Source organism: Wyeomyia smithii, chromosome 2 (genome assembly GCF_029784165.1).
Source record: "Wyeomyia smithii strain HCP4-BCI-WySm-NY-G18 chromosome 2, ASM2978416v1, whole genome shotgun sequence".
NCBI lineage: Eukaryota > Metazoa > Arthropoda > Insecta > Diptera > Culicidae > Wyeomyia > Wyeomyia smithii.
Genome location: NC_073695.1, coordinates 38,079,103 through 38,098,254, shown reverse-complemented (window position 1 = coordinate 38,098,254; position 19,152 = coordinate 38,079,103). Strand labels below are relative to the sequence as shown.

Genomic DNA, 19,152 nt, shown 5'->3' with positions numbered 1-19,152 from the left:
AAACCGCCACGTTTTCTGTATCCACACCGCATTTAAAGCGGTAATGTGATCACTGTTGCAAATATGACGAACACGAAGTGGTTTTGAGGTTGGTTGTATATTGCATGTTATTGTTTGTCAGGTATAAGAGTCTGTTCTGATCGTGTCGGTGTCGTGTGGTATTTCTTGAATTGCGTCATACACTTAAACGAACAAGCGTGCAATGACTTTTTTTTCACATACAAATTTTGCTTCGAAAGTTAGTATTTCGTATTGGTTTGTTTTACACATTACATTTTTGATGATCTCAACCGATGTTACCGCCTCGGAAGTTTTTGAGCAGTATTAACAGAGCAATCCTATTCAGATATAAGAGAATTGGCACAACATGGATCATGTAGTATGGATTTTTGTTCGCATTTAACGGTAACAAGGTGCACTTGTCTCATAAAAAGAGGAATGTTAGACCCAGAGTAGATAAAAATCATTTCAACTTCCGGAGTGAAAATTACACCCAATCTTTTTCAATTTTCACTTCCAATGAACGCAGCGCCCTTTCAAATATACTATAAATTCACCCTTGAAACTAGCTGCCACACTCCGATAAAATAATTCACGTGCATCCTTCACGGTCACGAAATAAAATCTTCTGAAAATTCAACCAAATGATATCGTTTCTTTGGTAAAACGAAAATGACGGGTTTTCATATAAATTTCTGCATAATTCGAGAAATAACCAAGCAAATGAGGCCTAATAACCAACTTTTTCGGGAAAAAGCTTAAAATAATTGAGGTGATGTACAGAAATCAAAAATTAACTCCAGACGCCAAACTTGTGGTTCCCCAAAAACAGCGAAAAATGGCCGAATATCTTTATTTACTCATATTGGGATATGTTTCCAAAATCCAACGCAGTGTGCAGAATCGAGGGTACGAGCAATCCTGCCAGCGAAAAACAAAGATGTTGCCGGTTTTCGAAATCCTCGAAAATCGCCAGATTTTAAATTAATTAGTAATCCGAATCAATTAAAAATTCTGTTGCCTTCAATGTTCAAAATTATTTAATTTTTTTCTGAATTTAAGTTGCTTTTGCGCATATTTCCTGGAAAAGTTGTATTTTAGGGAATAAAAATATAGCTAACGTTCATTATGGCTATCATACGTATGACAACTGTTCATATAGCAAACGCATTCATAGCTGTTATGGGGTCATCCGTCAAAAACGCTATGATTGGTTAACTTTTACTCTGCTTTGTTGTAATTTTTCATTTTTTTGTTACAAACAAAGATTCGAACATTACACTTGTCGACAAAATGAAAAAAGTGTATTCCAATAGCTCAAACCGGAAAAAAAAATTAAAGATTATAGCTATTCAACCATCCCTATGATTTTTGGTGCCCCTAGCCATTACCAAAATGCGTCAACTTACTTGAGAGCGTCGTATAGAAATTGCTCGCCGGGTTCGTCGTTTTAACGTTTTGTTTATGAGGAAACTTATTTGAGTCTGTGAAAAAACGGTAATGACTAGGGACACAAAAATTCACAGAAATGATTGAATAGCTATAATCTTTTATGTTTTTTTTTTTTTTTTCAAATATGAGCTTTGGAGTGCACCTGTTGACCAGTTTTATAGAAGTTTTTGATATGAAAAATTTAATGTTATAGGAATTCCCTTATTTGAAAATTTTTTAATCCATGAATCTTTAAATCACACATCTAAAATAATTAAATCCAAATATTCTAATATCTTAAAATTTTGAAAATTTGAAATCCCAATTTCTAAGATCCTTAAACCCCTGAACTCCAAATTCTTGAAATCTCCTGATTTTGAAATCAAAAATTATTAAATCTCAAAATGCTTAGCATCTTTAATCCTGTAACTCTTAAATCACAATAAATTAACATCCTGCTGTTTGATTCAGATCCTAAAGATAATAAATCTTCAAAAATCTGGAATATCTTGATTAGGGTGCCAACCAGAAAATTTAAAGAAAAAACCCTACACGAAATGTTCATCCGCCCGAAAAACACACTATGCAAAATTTTGGCTCGATCGGACTAAAAACGGGGTGGCGCAAAGCGATCGAAGTTTGACCTTGAAAAATTCGAAAAATCACTTAAATTGAGAATTTTTTCTTCAGATGAAGCCAGATGTGAACGTTTCATGCATTTTAGAGCCATCTGGGGCCAGGAAAAAATCTCGAAAACCGAAATTTAATGCACCGTACTCCGTTGGGTTAATTTTTGGATTTTTAAAGGTCAAAATCCAACCGCTTTGCGCCACCCCATTTTAAGTCCGGTTGAGCTCAAATTTTGAACAGGGTATTTTTTCAGGTAGGTGAACATTTTGTATAGGGTTTCTCAAAATGACCATTTTCATTGGCACCCTAACCTTGATGCTAAAACCAAACAATGCCACGGCTCTTAGAATTCTAGATTCCATCAATCTTTTACATTAATTTCCGTCAGTCCTAAAATTTTAAGGTCTATTACTGTAAAATTCAAAGATCCTATCATTTTCAACAGATTAGAAATGTTGAAATCACAAAATCCTAAAATTCTACATTCTAAAATCGCTAAATTCTTACTCGTAAAATCGCGTAATCCTAGTCAGGCATGTAAATGATCACGATAGAACAATTTTCCACTACCATAATCGTCTTCTTTTGCTTTTGACGTTGGTAAGACTCGCTGTGTAATACATTCTTGAACAAACATGGCAAACTAGTACTTGCTACCTCGAGGTTTTTTCCCTAAACGCATTCTGAGATTTTTTATAGAAATGAGATTTACACAAAATGAGTGCGGAGATTTTGGAAGCTACTTATATCACTGGTCCTGTACTAATATTTTGAACAGAAATAGAATAAGATAGACATAAATAAAATAAAGCAAAAATTCGATGTGGGAATGCTACTCCACCATTTGTTCTGTGTGCGAGAGCCGACGACCGTTCTACATTTTCGATCGAAAGCCTACTACGACGCACACTAACGAAGCGAGCTTTTTTTTATTTCTCCATGATCGGACTGGTTTCTTTGTTAGGTAATCTTTTGTAGTTTTTATTTAAAAAAATAGATTTTTAAAAATTAAGCCTTTTTAATTTTAAATTTTTATTTTTTTTTATTTTTCGGAAAGACAAAATTATTATCTACAACTTTGCCGAAGACGTCACACCGATTAAACGCACGATTTTGGTAATCATTAATACCTTCTAAAATAGCATTTTTAAATAGCTTTATATTAAACCAATAGGAGAAAATGGCATCTTGCCTATAGAAACGCCTATGCAAAGTTTCGATTCGAGATAAACGCCTAGGTTTTTCTCGACTTCCACACGCTTCAACCAATGATCGTGTAATTGTAATTAAAGCGGTAGGCTTCGCGGCTCAAAGATAGTCGCAATCAGGTAAGCTAGTCACATTGGGGAAGAGTACAAAGTCATCCATGTAAACAAGGTTGCAATTTCCGGTGAAAAGGTGTAAAGCATTGTTGAAAATTTAGAATAAACATAGTTGGCCCAAGCTTGCTGCCTCGAAGTACACCGAAGTGAAGTTGTCAACGACCTCCTCAGATTTGGTTGAAAGTTTGGGAAGTTTTTCATATAGGGTGACTGTGAAAAAATTCCAACTTTGATGCCGATTGTACTATTTCGTGGGACTCTCCGCTTTTTATAAGAAAAAGTGTGCCATTTTTCATCAAAAACCATGATTAATAATCAGTGGTGGGCACTATTCCGCTAATTCGCTAATCGCTAATTAGCGACGCTAATATTCAGTTTAGCGATTTCGCTAATTTTTGAACTGGTTGGCGTAAAGTAAAGTGGTAAAGTTTTGGCCTTCGAAACGCTAATCGCTAATTCGCTAAATTTTGTAGAGAAGCGACAAAAGAACTATTCAAAAAACTGTGAATTGCTGATGGCGTACGTAAATTGCCTCGAAACATGAACATACTTTACTAGTTACTTTTGGAACGTTTGTTTCATTTAAACAACGTTCAATTGTCTTAATTGTTTAGAGTTTCTCTCTTTACGACACAAGTGCAAGACAGTCTTTTCACCCTAGAATGGAGTTCCAGTTATCGTACAAGCCACAGGAGCATTTTGAAGAACAAGCTCAAGGTCTAGATTGAATTTTCGACACATCAAGAACCATTGTAAATTACAATGCGCTTGAAATTATGACAACTTTGGTTCTACTTTTTCGATTCAGATAATAATCAAACTTTTATGAAAACATCACTAAAAGCATCTGTTTTTAATGCAAGCTGAATAACTTTTGTTACTCCTTGTTTTTACAAAATCAAGTATGACCACCGTTTTGTGAACCTTTTATTGTAAATAGCTCTGAAAAGTAATTGCTTTCGTTTGTTTTACCACCAAAGATTAAAGTGGTTCAGATCTTACAAAACATGAGCAATAAATATAGCGATATGACTATTTACATATTTATAAGTTAGCGATTAGCGAAAGTTCCGCTAATTTGGGTTTAGCGTTTAGCGTTTAGCGATTATCGAGCTAAATTTTCCGGTTAGCGGCTTAGCGATTAGCGTCGGTAATTATTCGGTTAGCGGTGCCCACCACTGTTAACAATGTATATAGCCCTTCCAGATAGTCTTGAATAACTTTGCTTACCAAACAAGCCAGTTTTCGTAGGTTTGATTCCCGGCTCGGGAAAGACTGTTAGTGCCAGCAGGATCTTAGCGCTAGCCCCGCAATTGTCCCGTACACGAAAACAGTTGGAAGCGAAGTTTGTGTATAATAAACAGAAGGTCGAGTTCCGAAAAGGAATGTCGCACCAAGGCTTTGCTTTGCTATAATGGATAGAAAAAAAAAATAATGCATAAAAATTACTAATTTTATTCAATGAACACAAAAGACTCGGGATTTTTCAATTATTCCCCAAACTTTGAGCCAAATCTGAGACCTTAGTCTATTTTCTTGCACACTTGAAATGGAGTGATGCATTTTTTTCTTCAAATCATCAGTGTAAAAGATACCGGAAATTGGACTTCATGAACTGTATGAACTTGCAAGCTTTGTCAATTTAATATAATGGAAAATTTAATAAAATCATAGATTAAAAAAATCGCAGGAGAGTTGTGTGCAAAGCAACGACCGCAAGGTTGAAGTAGAATACTTTTACAAGAAAGATAACCCGGCTGCTTGCGTGTCGGTCATTTTTTCTAGTGAATAAACGCTAAATAATCAGATCAATCGAATTTCGCGCTTCAACAAAGCTTGACCGCAGACAGACGTCCAAGCAAGAACAACATTGATTAAAATTTCCGTGTAAATTTTCAATGTAAATTGCGTTATAAATCACTTGTACACTAGTGCCGCCTGGTGACCTTATCGCTACAATACATTTTTTTTTCGCTGGTGCACGAGGCTGGCGGTACTGGTAGCGCTATCTGGTTACGGATTGCTACCACAAAAAACTTTACACAAATTTGGAACTCAGCTTGGACGTCTGTCTGCCCATTTTCAATAATATAGTAAGTTGCTTGTCATGGTTGGGGCTTGACAATTTTTAAATTTTGAGATGAATTTTTTTAGTATGTCGTGCTCATGACTGAACGAAAAGATAATTCAGTACTTTCTGACACGGAGATAAAGTAAAATTTATAACTTTTACAAATTTAAAAATGTGAATTACCTCATTAGAAAATATTAACTCTTCAGTAAAGTTTTTATTTCATCCTGAAAAGGACAATTTGTTGTTCATTTTAGTATCGGATAAGATGCCGATCACATCTTTGCGTTATAACTGACAGTGTGAATAAAATATTCCTTGTGATAAAATAAACAGTGAGAAGCTGATTTAACACTCAAAACTAGACGGCTCACGTGTTGTCAAAATGAGTCAACTTTTCATTGAATGCATTTACTAGTGCCCACTATCGCACAGAGACTGCATTTCACTAAAGCGCCTCACTGCATCAGCCGCTATGGATGCTGAGATCCGCTGCAACTAGTGCGCTATCCATAGCCATGCCACAGTTGTGGCCGCTATACGCTGCCATTGGTATCCACTGTCCCTGCATCAGCTGGCCCAGCTGTTATCGTTGCTGGAACCGCTGCAACTAGTGCGCTATCCATTGCTACGCCACAGCTGTGGCCGCTTTCCGCCATCGCTGGTATCCACTGCACTGCTAGTGCTGCTGCTAAGGGAGGACGACTGCTGTTGTCGCTGTCTAGAACTATTATGAGCGGCTTCGGCTGAAACAGGCTCTTATATAGGCCAAATAGCATGTTTTAAATTGCAAAGTATATGATTCTGTCGACCGTGCTTGGGAAGCAATCATATAACGACCAATCAGAGGTCGAATTTTCCGTTTTGACAAAGCTTGACTATTTTCAATAGTACAATAGTGTGAACAATAAAATTACAATTATCTTCTTTTGGGAAGAATCTAAAAAGATTTTCCAGTCTATTGCTGCAAGAACAAAGGAAATCCATCGAATAATAACCGATTTATTAGCATTGGAAATTGGACATATTTTTCACTATTTGCGGTTTTAGATTTTCATTTCACATCCCTATGTAGCCGAACTTCCTGAGAGAAGTATTCTACTTTAAAATTGTGAAAATTGTGAGATTTCGTTAAGATGCATGATAACTAAAATTCAAAATAAATTTAACTCTCAATAAATATATTATAAATTTCATTTCATTCTGTGCCGAACACGCATCAGTACTGGACGTGTTTGGTGATCGGTCCGATAGAGTATAAAACAAAAGACGTGTGAACAAGTGTTGGCATTGTTTGCCTGGTCGAGTGAAATAAATCCGGGTTCAAGGTCGTTCCTTTGTGCAACTGTTTCGCATCGTGACTGCCAGCTGGTGCGTAAGCCGATTTGGCTGCTGGCTGGATTGTGCTACAGCAGTGGACGAGACACAAACGAGGAAAAAGAAGAAGCCATCAGTGCCAGCGAGTCGTATCGCTGTGTGGAGTGATCTCACACCTGGCTCGCTGCTGGTGGCTGTTTGGTGCTGCTGTATTGGTGCTGCTGGCTGTAACGGCTGCTACTTCGAACGATCGGACAACCAACCTTACTGGAAGGGAGAAATAAAAAGGTACGTGTTCTTGTCAGCGCTAGTGCGCTAAACATAGCGCGATGGATGTAGATCCCTCGCCTCCCGCGCCACCATCCCCGAACCCCTCTGACCCTGACCCTTCTGTTACCCCCTCCCCTGTTCATTCTTCAGTCCCCCCTCGCCCCAGGCTTTACCCAGACGGAGCCCAGGGCAGCTATACTGTTTATTTTCGGCCAAAGGCAGGACCGAAATCGAAAAAGTTGAACCTCTTGCAGATTTCTAAAGACCTGACGAAGGAGTACAAGGGCGTGACCGAAATTTCCAAGGTCCGGCCTAACAAGCTCCGTGTCGTGGTCGGTAACCTGAAAGAGGCCAACGATATAGCTTGCTCTGAGCTCTTCACACGCGAGTATCGCGTTTACATACCCGCACGAGACGTGGAGATCGACGGTGTCATAACCGATTCGAGTCTGTCCGTCGAGTGTATACTGCAAAGTGCCAAAGGGTGCTTTAAGAACAAAACGTGTCCCGAAGTAAAGGTGCTCGACTGCAAGCAATTGCGGTCAGCATCGATCATCGGTGGCAAAACAGTATACACTCCGTCAGACTCGTTTCGAGTTACGTTCGCCGGGTCAGCACTACCAAGCCACGTCTCGATCCACCGGGTTCGTCTTCCTGTGAGGCTCTACGTGCCCCGCGTCATGAACTGCCTGAATTGCAAGCAGTTAGGCCATACAGCCGCCTACTGCTGCAATAAGGCACGTTGTGGCAAGTGTGGGGAGTCTCATGCGGAAGATTCTTGCAGTGTTCACGCTGAAAAGTGTATTCACTGCGGAGAAAATCTGCATGAGCTCTCGACATGTGCGGTGTACATGCAGCGCAGGGATAAAATAAAACGGTCTCTCAAAGAGCGTTCAAAGCGTTCCTACGCTGACATGCTGAAGAAGACCGTTACCATTTCTCCCGTTACTTCGAACCCCTTCGATCTGTTGCCCTCTGAGGAAACCGATTCTGACGATTCACCAGCGGGAGCATCTTACGCCAATCCTGGGGAGTCTAGAAAGAGGAAAAATATTTCCTCTCCTAAACTTCCCAGAAAAGGTCCTAAGATTTCTCAAAGTGAAATGAAAGTTACAAACAAACCAAACAGTGCTGCGGAAAAACCGAAGCAAACTCCTCCTGGGCTGGCAAATTTAAAGTCCCAGAAGGAGCACTGCCAGGAACATCTAAAACCCCAGTTGCTCCTTTTACACTCCCAGTTGATGAAACAAACTCTGGATTAGTGAAATTTTCTGACATTGTGGACTGGATTTTTGAAACTTTCAATGTACCCGATCCAATTAAAATTTTTCTTACAGCATTTCTCCCAACAGTTAGATCATTTTTGAAGCAGTTGACTGCCCAATGGCCTCTCCTTGCAGCGATTGTATCCTTCGATGCCTAATTCAACTGCGTATATGAAGGATTCTATCTCTGTCTTACAGTGGAATTGTAGAAGTATTTTACCAAAAATTGATTCGTTTAAAGTTTTGATAAATAAAAACAAATGCGATGCATTTTCCCTTTGTGAAACTTGGCTTACTTCAAATATTGATCTCAACTTCCATGATTTTAATATTATTCGCCTTGATCGAGACACCCCATATGGAGGAGTACTTTTAGGGATTAAAAAGTGCTATTCTTTCTATCGTATTAACCTCCCCTCGATTCCAGGCATCGAAGTTGTCGCATGTCAAATGACAATACAAGGTAAAGAGCTTTGTATTGCCTCAATATATATTCCCCCCAGAGCACAGGTTGGGCAACGGCTGCTCTTTGATTTAATAGAACTTCTTCCCTCGCCACGTTTGATTTTGGGAGACTTCAACTCTTATGGCGTGGCTTGGGGTTCCCCATACAATGATAACCGCTCCTCTTTAATCTATAACCTTTGCGATGACTTCGACATGACTATTTTAAACAACGGTGAAATGACACGTATCCCGAAACCTCCAGCGCGCCCAAGCGCTTTGGATCTATCCTTATGTTCGACGTCGCTACGGTTGGATTGCACATGGAAGGTAATCCTCGATCCTCACGGTAGCGACCATCTGCCTATTCTTATTTCAATTACTAACGGGTCAACTCGCATGCGACCAATTGACATTCCGTATGACCTCACACGAAATGTCGATTGGAAGTTATACGAGGAAATGATTTCAAAAGCGGTCGAGTCGATTCAACATCATTCACCACTTGAAGAATACAACCTCCTCGCGGGCTTGATTCTCGACGCCGCGTTGCAAGCCCAAACGAAGAAATATCCCGGCGTAACGATCAAAGAACGGCCTCCCACTCCGTGGTGGGACCAAGAGTGCTCCGATGTCTACACGCAAAGATCCGACGCGTTTAAGGCCTACCAGACGGGAGGTATACCTGGCGACTATTTACGGTATTCGGAGCTTGATACCAAGCTTAAAAGCTTGGCTAAAGCAAAGAAACGTGGATATTGGCGTCGGTTCGTGAACGAGACGTCGAGGGAGACATCGATGAGCACTCTTTGGAACACAGCCCGAAGAATGCGGAATCGCGTAACGGTCAACGAAAGCGAGGAGTCTTCAAGTAGGTGGATATTTGATTTTGCCAGGAAAGTATGTCCGGACTCTGTTCCTGAGCAAAATATTGTTCGCGATGCGTCTCCGGGCCACGACGCGATAGAATCACCTTTTACGATGGCAGAACTTTCAGTTGCCCTCCTGTCCTGTAACAATAACGCGCCTGGATTAGATAGAATCAAATTCAACTTGTTGAAGAATCTACCCGGCAATGCCAAGAGGCGCTTGTTGAACTTGTTCAATAAGTTCCTGGAGCAAAACATTGTACCGCAGGATTGGAGGCAAGTGAAGGTGATCGCCATCCAAAAACCAGGGAAACCAGCTTCTAATCACAACTCTTATAGGCCGATTGCAATGCTATCCTGTATCCGGAAATTGATGGAAAAAATGATACTCCGTCGTTTAGACCACTGGGTCTAATCAAATGGTCTACTATCAGAAACTCAATTTGGCTTCCGCCGTGCCAAAGGGACGAATGATTGTCTTGCGTTGCTTTCAACAGATATTCAGCTGGCGTATGCTCGTAAAGAACAAATGGCGTCTGCGTTCTTGGACATTAAGGGGGCTTTTGATTCCGTTTCTATTGACATTCTTTCGGGTAAACTTCACCGACAAGGATTTTCTCCAATTTTGAACAATTTTTTGCACAATTTGTTGTCCGAAAAGCACATGCATTTTACGCATGGCGATTTGGCAACTTTTCGCATTAACTACATGGGTCTTCCCCAGGGCTCATGTTTAAGCCCCCTTCTTTACAACTTTTATGTAAATGACATCGACGAATGTCTGGCAAATCCATGCACGATAAGACAACTTGCAGACGACAGTGTAATCTCTGTTACAGGAGCCAAAGCTGCCGATTTGCAAGGACCATTGCAAGATACCTTGGACAATTTGTCTGCTTGGGCTTTACAGCTAGGTATCGAATTCTCTCCGGAGAAGACTGAGATAGTAGTTTTTTCTAGGAAGCATGAACCTGCTCAGCTTCAAACACAATTAATGGGTAAAACGATTTCTCAGGTTTTGGTACACAAATATCTTGGTGTCTGGTTCGACTCTAAAGGCACCTGGGGTTGTCACGTGAGGTATCTGATGAAAAAATGTCAACAAAGAGTGAATTTTCTTCGTACAATAACCGGACAATGGTGGGGAGCCCATCCAGGAGACCTTATAAGGCTTTACCAAACAACGATATTGTCTGTTATTGAATACGGGTGTTTCTGCTTCCGCTCCGCAGCAAACACACATTTGATCAAACTGGAGCGAATACAATATCGTTGTTTGCGTATCGCCTTAGGTTGCATGCAGTCGACCCATACGATGAGTTTGGAGGTTTTAGCTGGAGTACTACCATTGAAAAACCGCTTCTGGAGCCTGTCTTCTCGTATTCTAATCAAATGTGAGGTCTTGAACCGTCCCGTGATTGAAAATTTTGAAAGGTTAATCGAACTTAATTCTCAAACTTGTTCTATGACATTGTATTTCAATCACATGTCCCAAAATATTAACCCTTCTTCGAATATTCCAAATCGTGTCGACTTATCAAATACTTCTGATTCTACTGTGTTTTTCGATACATCCATGATAGAAGAAACTCGTGGAATCCCGGATCATTTACGCGTGCAGCAGATCCCTAAAATTTTTTCCAATAAATATCGAAACATCAACTGCGACAATATGTACTACACTGCCGGATCACTTTTTGATGGGTCCACTGGCTTCGGTATCTTCAATAACAATTTAACCGTCTCCCATAAGCTCGATAATCCTGCTTCTGTTTACGTCGCAGAATTAGCTGCAATTCAGTACACCCTAGGGATTATCGAAAAAATGCCCACGGACCATTATTTCATCTTTACGGACAGTCTCAGTTCCATTGAGGCTCTCCGATCGATGAAAGATGTTAAGCACTCTCCGTATTTCCTGGGGAAAATACGGGAACATCTGAGTGCTTTATCCGAAAAATCTACTCAGATTACCTTAGCGTGGGTCCCTTCTCACTGCTCGATACCGGGTAATGAGAAAGCGGACTCTTTGGCTAAGGTGGGCGCAACAAACGGTGATATTTATGAAAGACCAATTGCCTTTAATGAATTTTTCGCACTTGTACGTCAGAATACGATCATCAGTTGGCAAAATGCTTGGACCAGAGGGGAATTGGGAAGGTGGTTACATTCCATAATCCCCAAAGTATCGACGAACCCGTGGTTCAAGGGGTTGGATGTAGGTCGGGATTTCATTTGCGTGATGTCCCGGCTTATGTCCAATCACTATAGATTTGACGCGCTCCTCCGTCGTGTTGGGCTCGGGGAAAGTGGTATCTGTGCCTGTGGTGAAGGTTATCACGACATAGAGCATGTGGTTTGGTCATGCCCTGTACACCGTGACGCCAGGTCTAAATTAATAGCTTCCCTGCAGGCCGAGGGTAGACAGCCGGCTGTTCCTGTTCGTGATGTCTTGGCGAGCCGTGACCTATCCTACATGTCCCTTATATACGTTTTCCTGAAATCCATCCACGCCCCAGTCTAGTCCCGTTCCCCTCCGTCTACACCCAACAAAACGACAAGAACACGTTTGAACCTTAAGCACAAAACCAGCAACCAGACCCCGCACAATAGAACCAGGACCCAAGGACTACGAGCCTCTGTCCCAACTCACGACATCGTGGCTCAGCAGAACGAATCCATACATGCCATTCGACGATTATCAGACGACCATTGAACAACAAAACACTGATTGGAAATACCATGCTAGTTTTAAGTTAGACTTAATTTCAGCTCGTAGTCGGCAGCGAGGATAAAAAATTTGCTTTAGTTTTTAAGTCATCAGATATAATTGGCGCCGTTAAACATTAAATTGTATTTGTGCCGTGTCAAATAAATGTTATGTGAAGAAAAAAAAAAAAAAAAAAAATTTCATTTCACCATGACATTTGAGAGCATTTCAATTTCCACAAAATCAACAAAAAAATAACCCAAAGTCTTCAAATAAAATGGTGCAATCATAAGCTTAAACATTTCTTAAACATTGTTGACGCCTTCGTCAACACGTAGAGGCGGGTGGGCGAGCGGTGCCTCTAAAAACCGCTATCAGAATCGCTGCCGACTGAAAACTAAATACTCAGCGCAGCTGGCACGATGCTTCCGAACCGTCACACAGTACAAAGCGAAGAACGAAGCAAGCAAAGGACGCGGAAATCGCACACACGGCGCACACACGAAAGGATAACTGGCTCGGGTTGCAGCGCGAATGCTGTTTAAACACAAGAAAAATGAGCCACCACACTAAGGTCCAATGCGCACTTCTAGCGAACACAAATAAATACTTTCGGATTAATGATAAAGCACTGAGATCATTCACATTAACTTTTAATTAAAAACACTTCGTTACAACTTGGAAATAAACACTCGGTTCAAAATACACACTTCGCAATCAAAATACACAATGGACAAGCTTGCGCAGAAGCGCGGTATTTATACTGATTTAGCAGCGGCGCAGAAAGTTCTCGTCTCCTCTATCATCTTCCTCCATGCGGTAGAATGAATTGAATTTCTGTTGCAGCGCAGCCGCTCACGTGTTGTGTTCCATTTAGCAGGAGAGTTTACCAGAAGCGTCATGAAATGTCCTTCGGTGTCTTCCTTTATTCGTAAAGGATATTTTACGTTTGCGTAGTGAATGGAAAGAGCATTGTCCTGCAGCGATGATGTGATTCGGTGTGGGATACTCAAAAATTGTTCGCTGCGCGAACAAACATGAAACACTTAAATCAAAAATCCGAAAATCCTCTCCACCAATTCCGAATTCCGTATCTTTTAACTATTGAATCATTGAGAGGACTTCACCTGTCAAATTTTGGAGCAATCGATTTTTTTCTGGTAGATCGATTGGGTCATGCTCTGAGCAGGCATTCCAAAGGTACAGCCTTTTTTACTGTCTTCTCAGAATACTTTTTCGGTTGGTGTGTTTGCGATAGCTACCCGCGCTAGCAGTCGAGTAGTTAAATTAGTAACGTATTGGCAACAAAGCATTACAAAAGGAAACGAAAACTGTCCTTTGTGTGTCGATTCAGGATTAGTTAAAGGATGTTTACAAATGGAGAAGAAAGAAGAAGCTGTTTTTTATATAGACGTTCGTGTCAGCACTACACAAACAGCGCGTTTCGGTAATAGCCCAAACCCGCATTTTCCTCCCTTTTTCCGCCTACCACGAATGTCATGTGTCGGCTATCACAAAATGCTGTAGGAAGAATAAGCGTAAAGAGTAAAAATACAGACTGCTCGGCACCTTACCGATAATCTTCGTGCAACGAAAAGCAAAAGTGACAACAAACTTTATTGAATAGAGCGGCTATGTACTGTATACTGATGAATGTGTGTATCGTGTAATGCAAATATGCAAATTTTGCCAGTACCACTACTGTTTTAAAGGAACGCTCTCGAATGTCATCAAAAACTGCCATCGCTTGGTAAATTATTCCCCTAGCTCTGAGAATGTATTCCCGAAGTTGTATGGCTCAACTCGGCGCACTCAGGTGTGGTGACTGATTAACGGAAATCTTTTAACCCAGTTTACACGAAAAAATGTTTCGAAAATGGCGTCACACGATTGCGAAATGTACCTATTTACGGGTTCTGATTTTTTTTTATATAAAATAAAAGAGTGCATGAATGCCTGATATTGTGGTAAAAAATTTTACACGTCTTAGCCCAAAAAGTTATTACATCGCGAGATTTCATAATTTTCTCAATCTTCAATGAGATCCCCCAAATCCAAGATCCTGATAAAATAACAATCTATGATCCTCCCACTATCCTAAAATTTTGAACTATCAAAATCTCAGAATTAAAACTTTTTCACAGTTTAAAAAATTAAACTGCTTGCTTGTAAAACCTTAAATCTCATTATTAATAATCGCCTGAATTTCTGTAGAAATGAGAAAAGTGTGTTTTTTTCGAATATTGTAGACAAAGGCAGGTAAAGAGAGAGCAGCTGTCATGTAGCAGAACGGGATCAGAAAAACAGTGATTAAAATTTTCTATGGAAAAAATCGTCTTTCTGGAACTTGTTTGAGCTGAAAGACTTCTAGAGAGTCGGTTTTTTTTTCAATAACTTTTTAGACAACACCAGATTTCGAAGTTTCATGCATTTCTTAGACATTTGGCTTAAGAAAATCGATTTCTACGAAAAAGAGAAACATTAACCCCTTTGAGGCGTGAAATTTTGCATTGCGACTTTTTTCGAAACGACAAACAAATTTTGAGCTCCGCCGGTAAACAGAACCCTTTGGCATCATAATAAACTGTAATGCAGAACCCTAATAATTAAAAAAAGATCAGATATTCTTGGTAAATATTAACTCTTCTTGCCTACGCCACTGTGTAAAATGAATCATAATTTCCAGTTCAACTGAGAACGATTGCACCTGCGAAGAAAAAAGTTGTTTGCAGAAAAAAAATTATAAGTTTATATTTGCTATCATTTTGGTGAAAAAATTTCTATTTGGGTTATAATGTTTGATGAAATGGAAACAAAACAAAACTTCTTTGCAAATGTTTTTTTTTTTGAACATTCATCTTACTAAATAATCCCAAAACTAGTGGGGTCCAGATCTTTCACGTTATTTAACAAAATGACCACCGAGAGGAATTAACATTACGATTTGCAATTTGATCGATCCTGAAAGTAAGTTGTCAGTTTAAAATGCAAATTTTCGAACTACGATTAAGAACAATCTACAACTACAACTACAGCTCAGTCAATCAGAACCACAAATTGCAATCGAATGCATTTGCGAAAAGGATTATTTTTATCTCTCTTAATCTCATATACTGTCATAATTACATTTAACACCAACGCTCTTCAATCTGCCGGTGACTTCCCTAAAAAACCTGAAAAAAATATCGGCATGACTCTGAACATGACATACATCATCTCCTGCCGACCCACGGTATCCTGTACAGGTTTCGTGTAATTACTACCGTGATGTTCACCGAACAGTTTGACAGCTTCCGATTTCAAACTGTGGCGATATGTCCGTCAAACAGGACATTTAAAGCACGTAACCTACTGGCGATGACCAGTTTCTTCGTTTTTTTTTTCAGAGCGCTCGAATTTGCACCGTTTGAAACGCGAATAGTTTTTTTTCTGGTAAAGAGCTGTAATACATACCAATAAGAGTGTCAGTCAATGTCAATGCGGGACGGCCGGCACAGTTACCGGTCTTGGGGCGGCACACGCGTGAGCAAAACAAAACAAAACAAAAACATCTCACCGCGTGTTGGCGTGGCCCGACTCCATGGCACTGCGGGGAAATGAGAACAGCTGGTAGCACTCTGTTAACTGGCCTGTCGCTCGCTGCTTGCTTGCTATTAAACCAGCGGGAACTCACTCTCAGTTTCAAGCGTGTTATTGAATTGATACCAAAGAATAAGCAGTTCTGAAGTTGTTTTTTGATTGTGATCTTCAACGGTTTCGAAAGCTCACGATCACCTGCAGCGTTCCTTGATTCTCGTTGTTGATGTCATCAAGAAGGCGCGAAAAATATGTCGATTTCGTAATACGTTTATTTCGGGTGACCTGAGCCACTTGAACTCCTGCCCGTGGTGAGCTAAACTGCTTAAGTGACTTCATCGCCTCTTTTTTTGCTTTCTCCCCGCAGAAACACAAAAACAAAGATGTTCAAACTAGCTGTCCTTCTGGTGGTGTTCAGCCTGGCGAAAGCCAGCCGCTTCCGTGACGAGTATCCGGGTCCATTCTGTGCCGCCCGGCGGTACGATCAGTGCTGCCACAACCGCCAGGATGGCTGCTCGCAGCCGATATCCAGTAAGTTATCACAATTATAACAGTTTGAATATTTTTTACTTATTCTGTTTAATTTTAGCCACACTCTGCTATTGTGACGAGTTTTGTGAGCGAGGCGAACATGGCGATTGCTGTCCCGATTATGAAGAAGTGTGTCTAGGGTTGCCTCCTCCGGAACCGACCATTGAAGCTTGTCAACACAAAGGACAAAAATTCACCCCATTCGATCCACCTCTTGTGGATAACTGTAATCTTTGGTGAGAGAGACCATTTCGATTGTTAATATAATGTGAAATAATTGATAATTTTTACTTGTAGCACGTGTGAAAATGACGGCACAATAAAGTGCACCGAAGACGAATGCCTGGTGGATGAGGAACTGCTCAGACAGCTTGACCATTTGCAGCGATCGATCGGCTGGCAGGCTAGAAACTACAGCGAATGGTGGGGACACAAGTACGACGAGGGTAAAACCTTCCGGTTGGGCACATTCTACCCGAAGTTCAAGGTGAAGTCGATGAGCCGACTATCCAACGGCCAACATCAACTGCCGACCCACTTCGATGCCGCTACCTATTGGCCCGGTTTTATTGGGGAAGTGCGGGATCAGGGTAAGTTGCTATTCTAAAAGGGTTGCGTTCCGACGGATGTTCTCTAGTGAGAAAATTCCATTGCAGGTTGGTGCGGATCATCGTGGGCGATGTCGACGGCGGCAGTAGCCTCGGATCGATTTGCCATTCTATCGAAGGGCCGAGAAATGGTGCAGCTCGCCCCGCAGCAGATCATCTCCTGTGTGAGGCGTACGCAGGGTTGCAGCGGAGGACATCTGGACACCGCTTGGAACTATGTGCGGCGTGTTGGGTGAGTTTTCATTGTTTCATAACTCAAAACCGTGCGCAGAATTACATTTAGCGGTCAGCCCATTTTTGCTCGAAAATTAAGCACTGATTGCTTTATGATTCGTGACTTTAAAAGATCTCGTGATGAGTGCATTCATATTTTTTTATTGACATTGCAAAAGTTTTAGTTTTTTGTTAATGTCCAATCAGAAGAATATTCTTGCGCACATCTAAACCCATAACTTTTTTCGGAAGTGATTGTTCTTTTCAACATTCCATTTTCCCCCCCTCCAAACGAATTCCACAGAACCGTAAACGAGGAATGCTATCCGTACATCTCGGCTCAGAATGCCTGCAAAGTCCGCCCCTCGGATACGCTGGTCACGGCCAACTGTGAGCTGCCGCTGAAGGTGGACCGAACCAACATGTACAAGATGGGACCCGCGTTCAGTCTGAACAACGAAACCGACATCATGATCGAGATCAAAATGCACGGCCCGGTGCAAGGTAAGCCTTACCATTCGAATCGCTATTGTTTTTGATCAGCCGCGCCTAATCTAAATTTTTTTCAGCTATCATGCGCGTCCATCGGGACTTTTTCTCGTACAAGAGCGGAATCTACCGTCACTCAGCGGCTACGACTGCGGCCGATCAGCGCTCCGGTTACCACTCAGTTCGGCTGATCGGTTGGGGAGAGGAACGCGTTGGCTACGAAACCGTCAAGTATTGGGTGAGTGAATCTGTCAGCTAATTGCCTACTAAAAGGCGCTAACGAATAAAACCCTTTTTCATCAGATTGCCGCCAACTCGTGGGGCAGATGGTGGGGTGAAAATGGTCGCTTCCGTATCCTACGTGGTACTAACGAGTGCGAGATCGAAAGCTACGTCCTCGCTTCGCTGCCGTACGTGCACCAACAGGTGAAGCCGATGCGAAAAGTTGGTGAGCTGCAGGAGATGATAGTCGGAACCGGTTACGTTCCGCATCCGAGCAGGCGATATCCGCCGTACGGACGCCGATTTGGCTGAGAGTTTGGTGGGAGAGATCCACTAAAGAATTAGGGTTGCGAACTGTACAGTATTATATTTAGGAGAAAAGCAAGCTCGGATCGACGGATCTGTGGATATGTGTTTACTCAGTCGGTCAAAACGGCGTGGGAACGACGTTAAACCGACAACGTCAATAAGAATTTTTGTTTCGATAGTCTACTGCCCAGATCGGTTAGATATGTATGTATTGTTTTATTATCAGTTTAAAAAAAAACTGTGTCTTCATGAGCACTAGTCGACAACTCGAGCAAGTAAGTGTATTCAGTTCAACGTGTTCATCTTCTCAAAATTGTTTCTACGTCTTCCCTTTCGACGAGTAGTTGAGTAACGCAGCTTATATACGACTATGTTAAGCAATTATTATACCTACAAGAGAAATGAATGTAACCTGTAAAAATTCTATGGTGCCAAATTTATATGCAAGCAAACGCGCCCACACACGCAACTGGGATAGAATGAAACGAAATTCCACAGTACGAGAGCAAACCAGCTTCTTGGTTTGCATTATTTTTACTTTGTTTCACTGATAATGATATTAAAATTATCGAATTAAGATAATTATTGTTCGCATGTAAATCTTGAAGGTTATACAGTAATTTCAATTGTTTAAATATATGTGTTCAGCGTTAAGCTAATTGCCAACTGATTGTTTCATTCATCGAGCGACGCAACCACGCGACAAGGAAGGTTGCTTGAGCGAGTCGCGCGACAATCTGTGAACAATCACAAATCCGTTGTCTTTGGCCGATGAGGCTGCTGCTGTCAAACGAATGCTGTAAAAGTCACAGTTAGTAAAAAATGACCACGTGATATAATTGACGGTTATATTTCAGGAAAAACAATTCGTTGAT

At 41.0% G+C, this 19,152-nt stretch overlaps 1 protein-coding gene across 4 annotated transcripts in view; it reads left to right on the top strand.

Moving 5' to 3' along the window:
• The window catches only part of LOC129720928 (tubulointerstitial nephritis antigen-like), a 148,471-nt gene extending 129,528 nt beyond the window's left edge, over positions 1 to 18,943 (top strand). For 3 of the 4 annotated variants that reach the window (XM_055672843.1, XM_055672847.1, XM_055672844.1), the window contains 7 exons: positions 16,273 to 16,436; positions 16,495 to 16,672; positions 16,734 to 17,026; positions 17,093 to 17,276; positions 17,562 to 17,761; positions 17,827 to 17,984; positions 18,050 to 18,943. In XM_055672843.1, the coding sequence (XP_055528818.1) occupies positions 16,289 to 16,436; positions 16,495 to 16,672; positions 16,734 to 17,026; positions 17,093 to 17,276; positions 17,562 to 17,761; positions 17,827 to 17,984; positions 18,050 to 18,280 (1,392 nt within the window). In that variant the 5' untranslated portion in view covers positions 16,273 to 16,288 and the 3' untranslated portion in view covers positions 18,281 to 18,943. Of the gene's footprint in view, positions 1 to 6,765; positions 7,060 to 16,272; positions 16,437 to 16,494; positions 16,673 to 16,733; positions 17,027 to 17,092; positions 17,277 to 17,561; positions 17,762 to 17,826; positions 17,985 to 18,049 lie in introns of those variants that run through there. The other variant, XM_055672845.1, reaches the window with a different exon arrangement.
• The last annotated feature ends 209 nt before the right edge of the window (positions 18,944 to 19,152 follow it).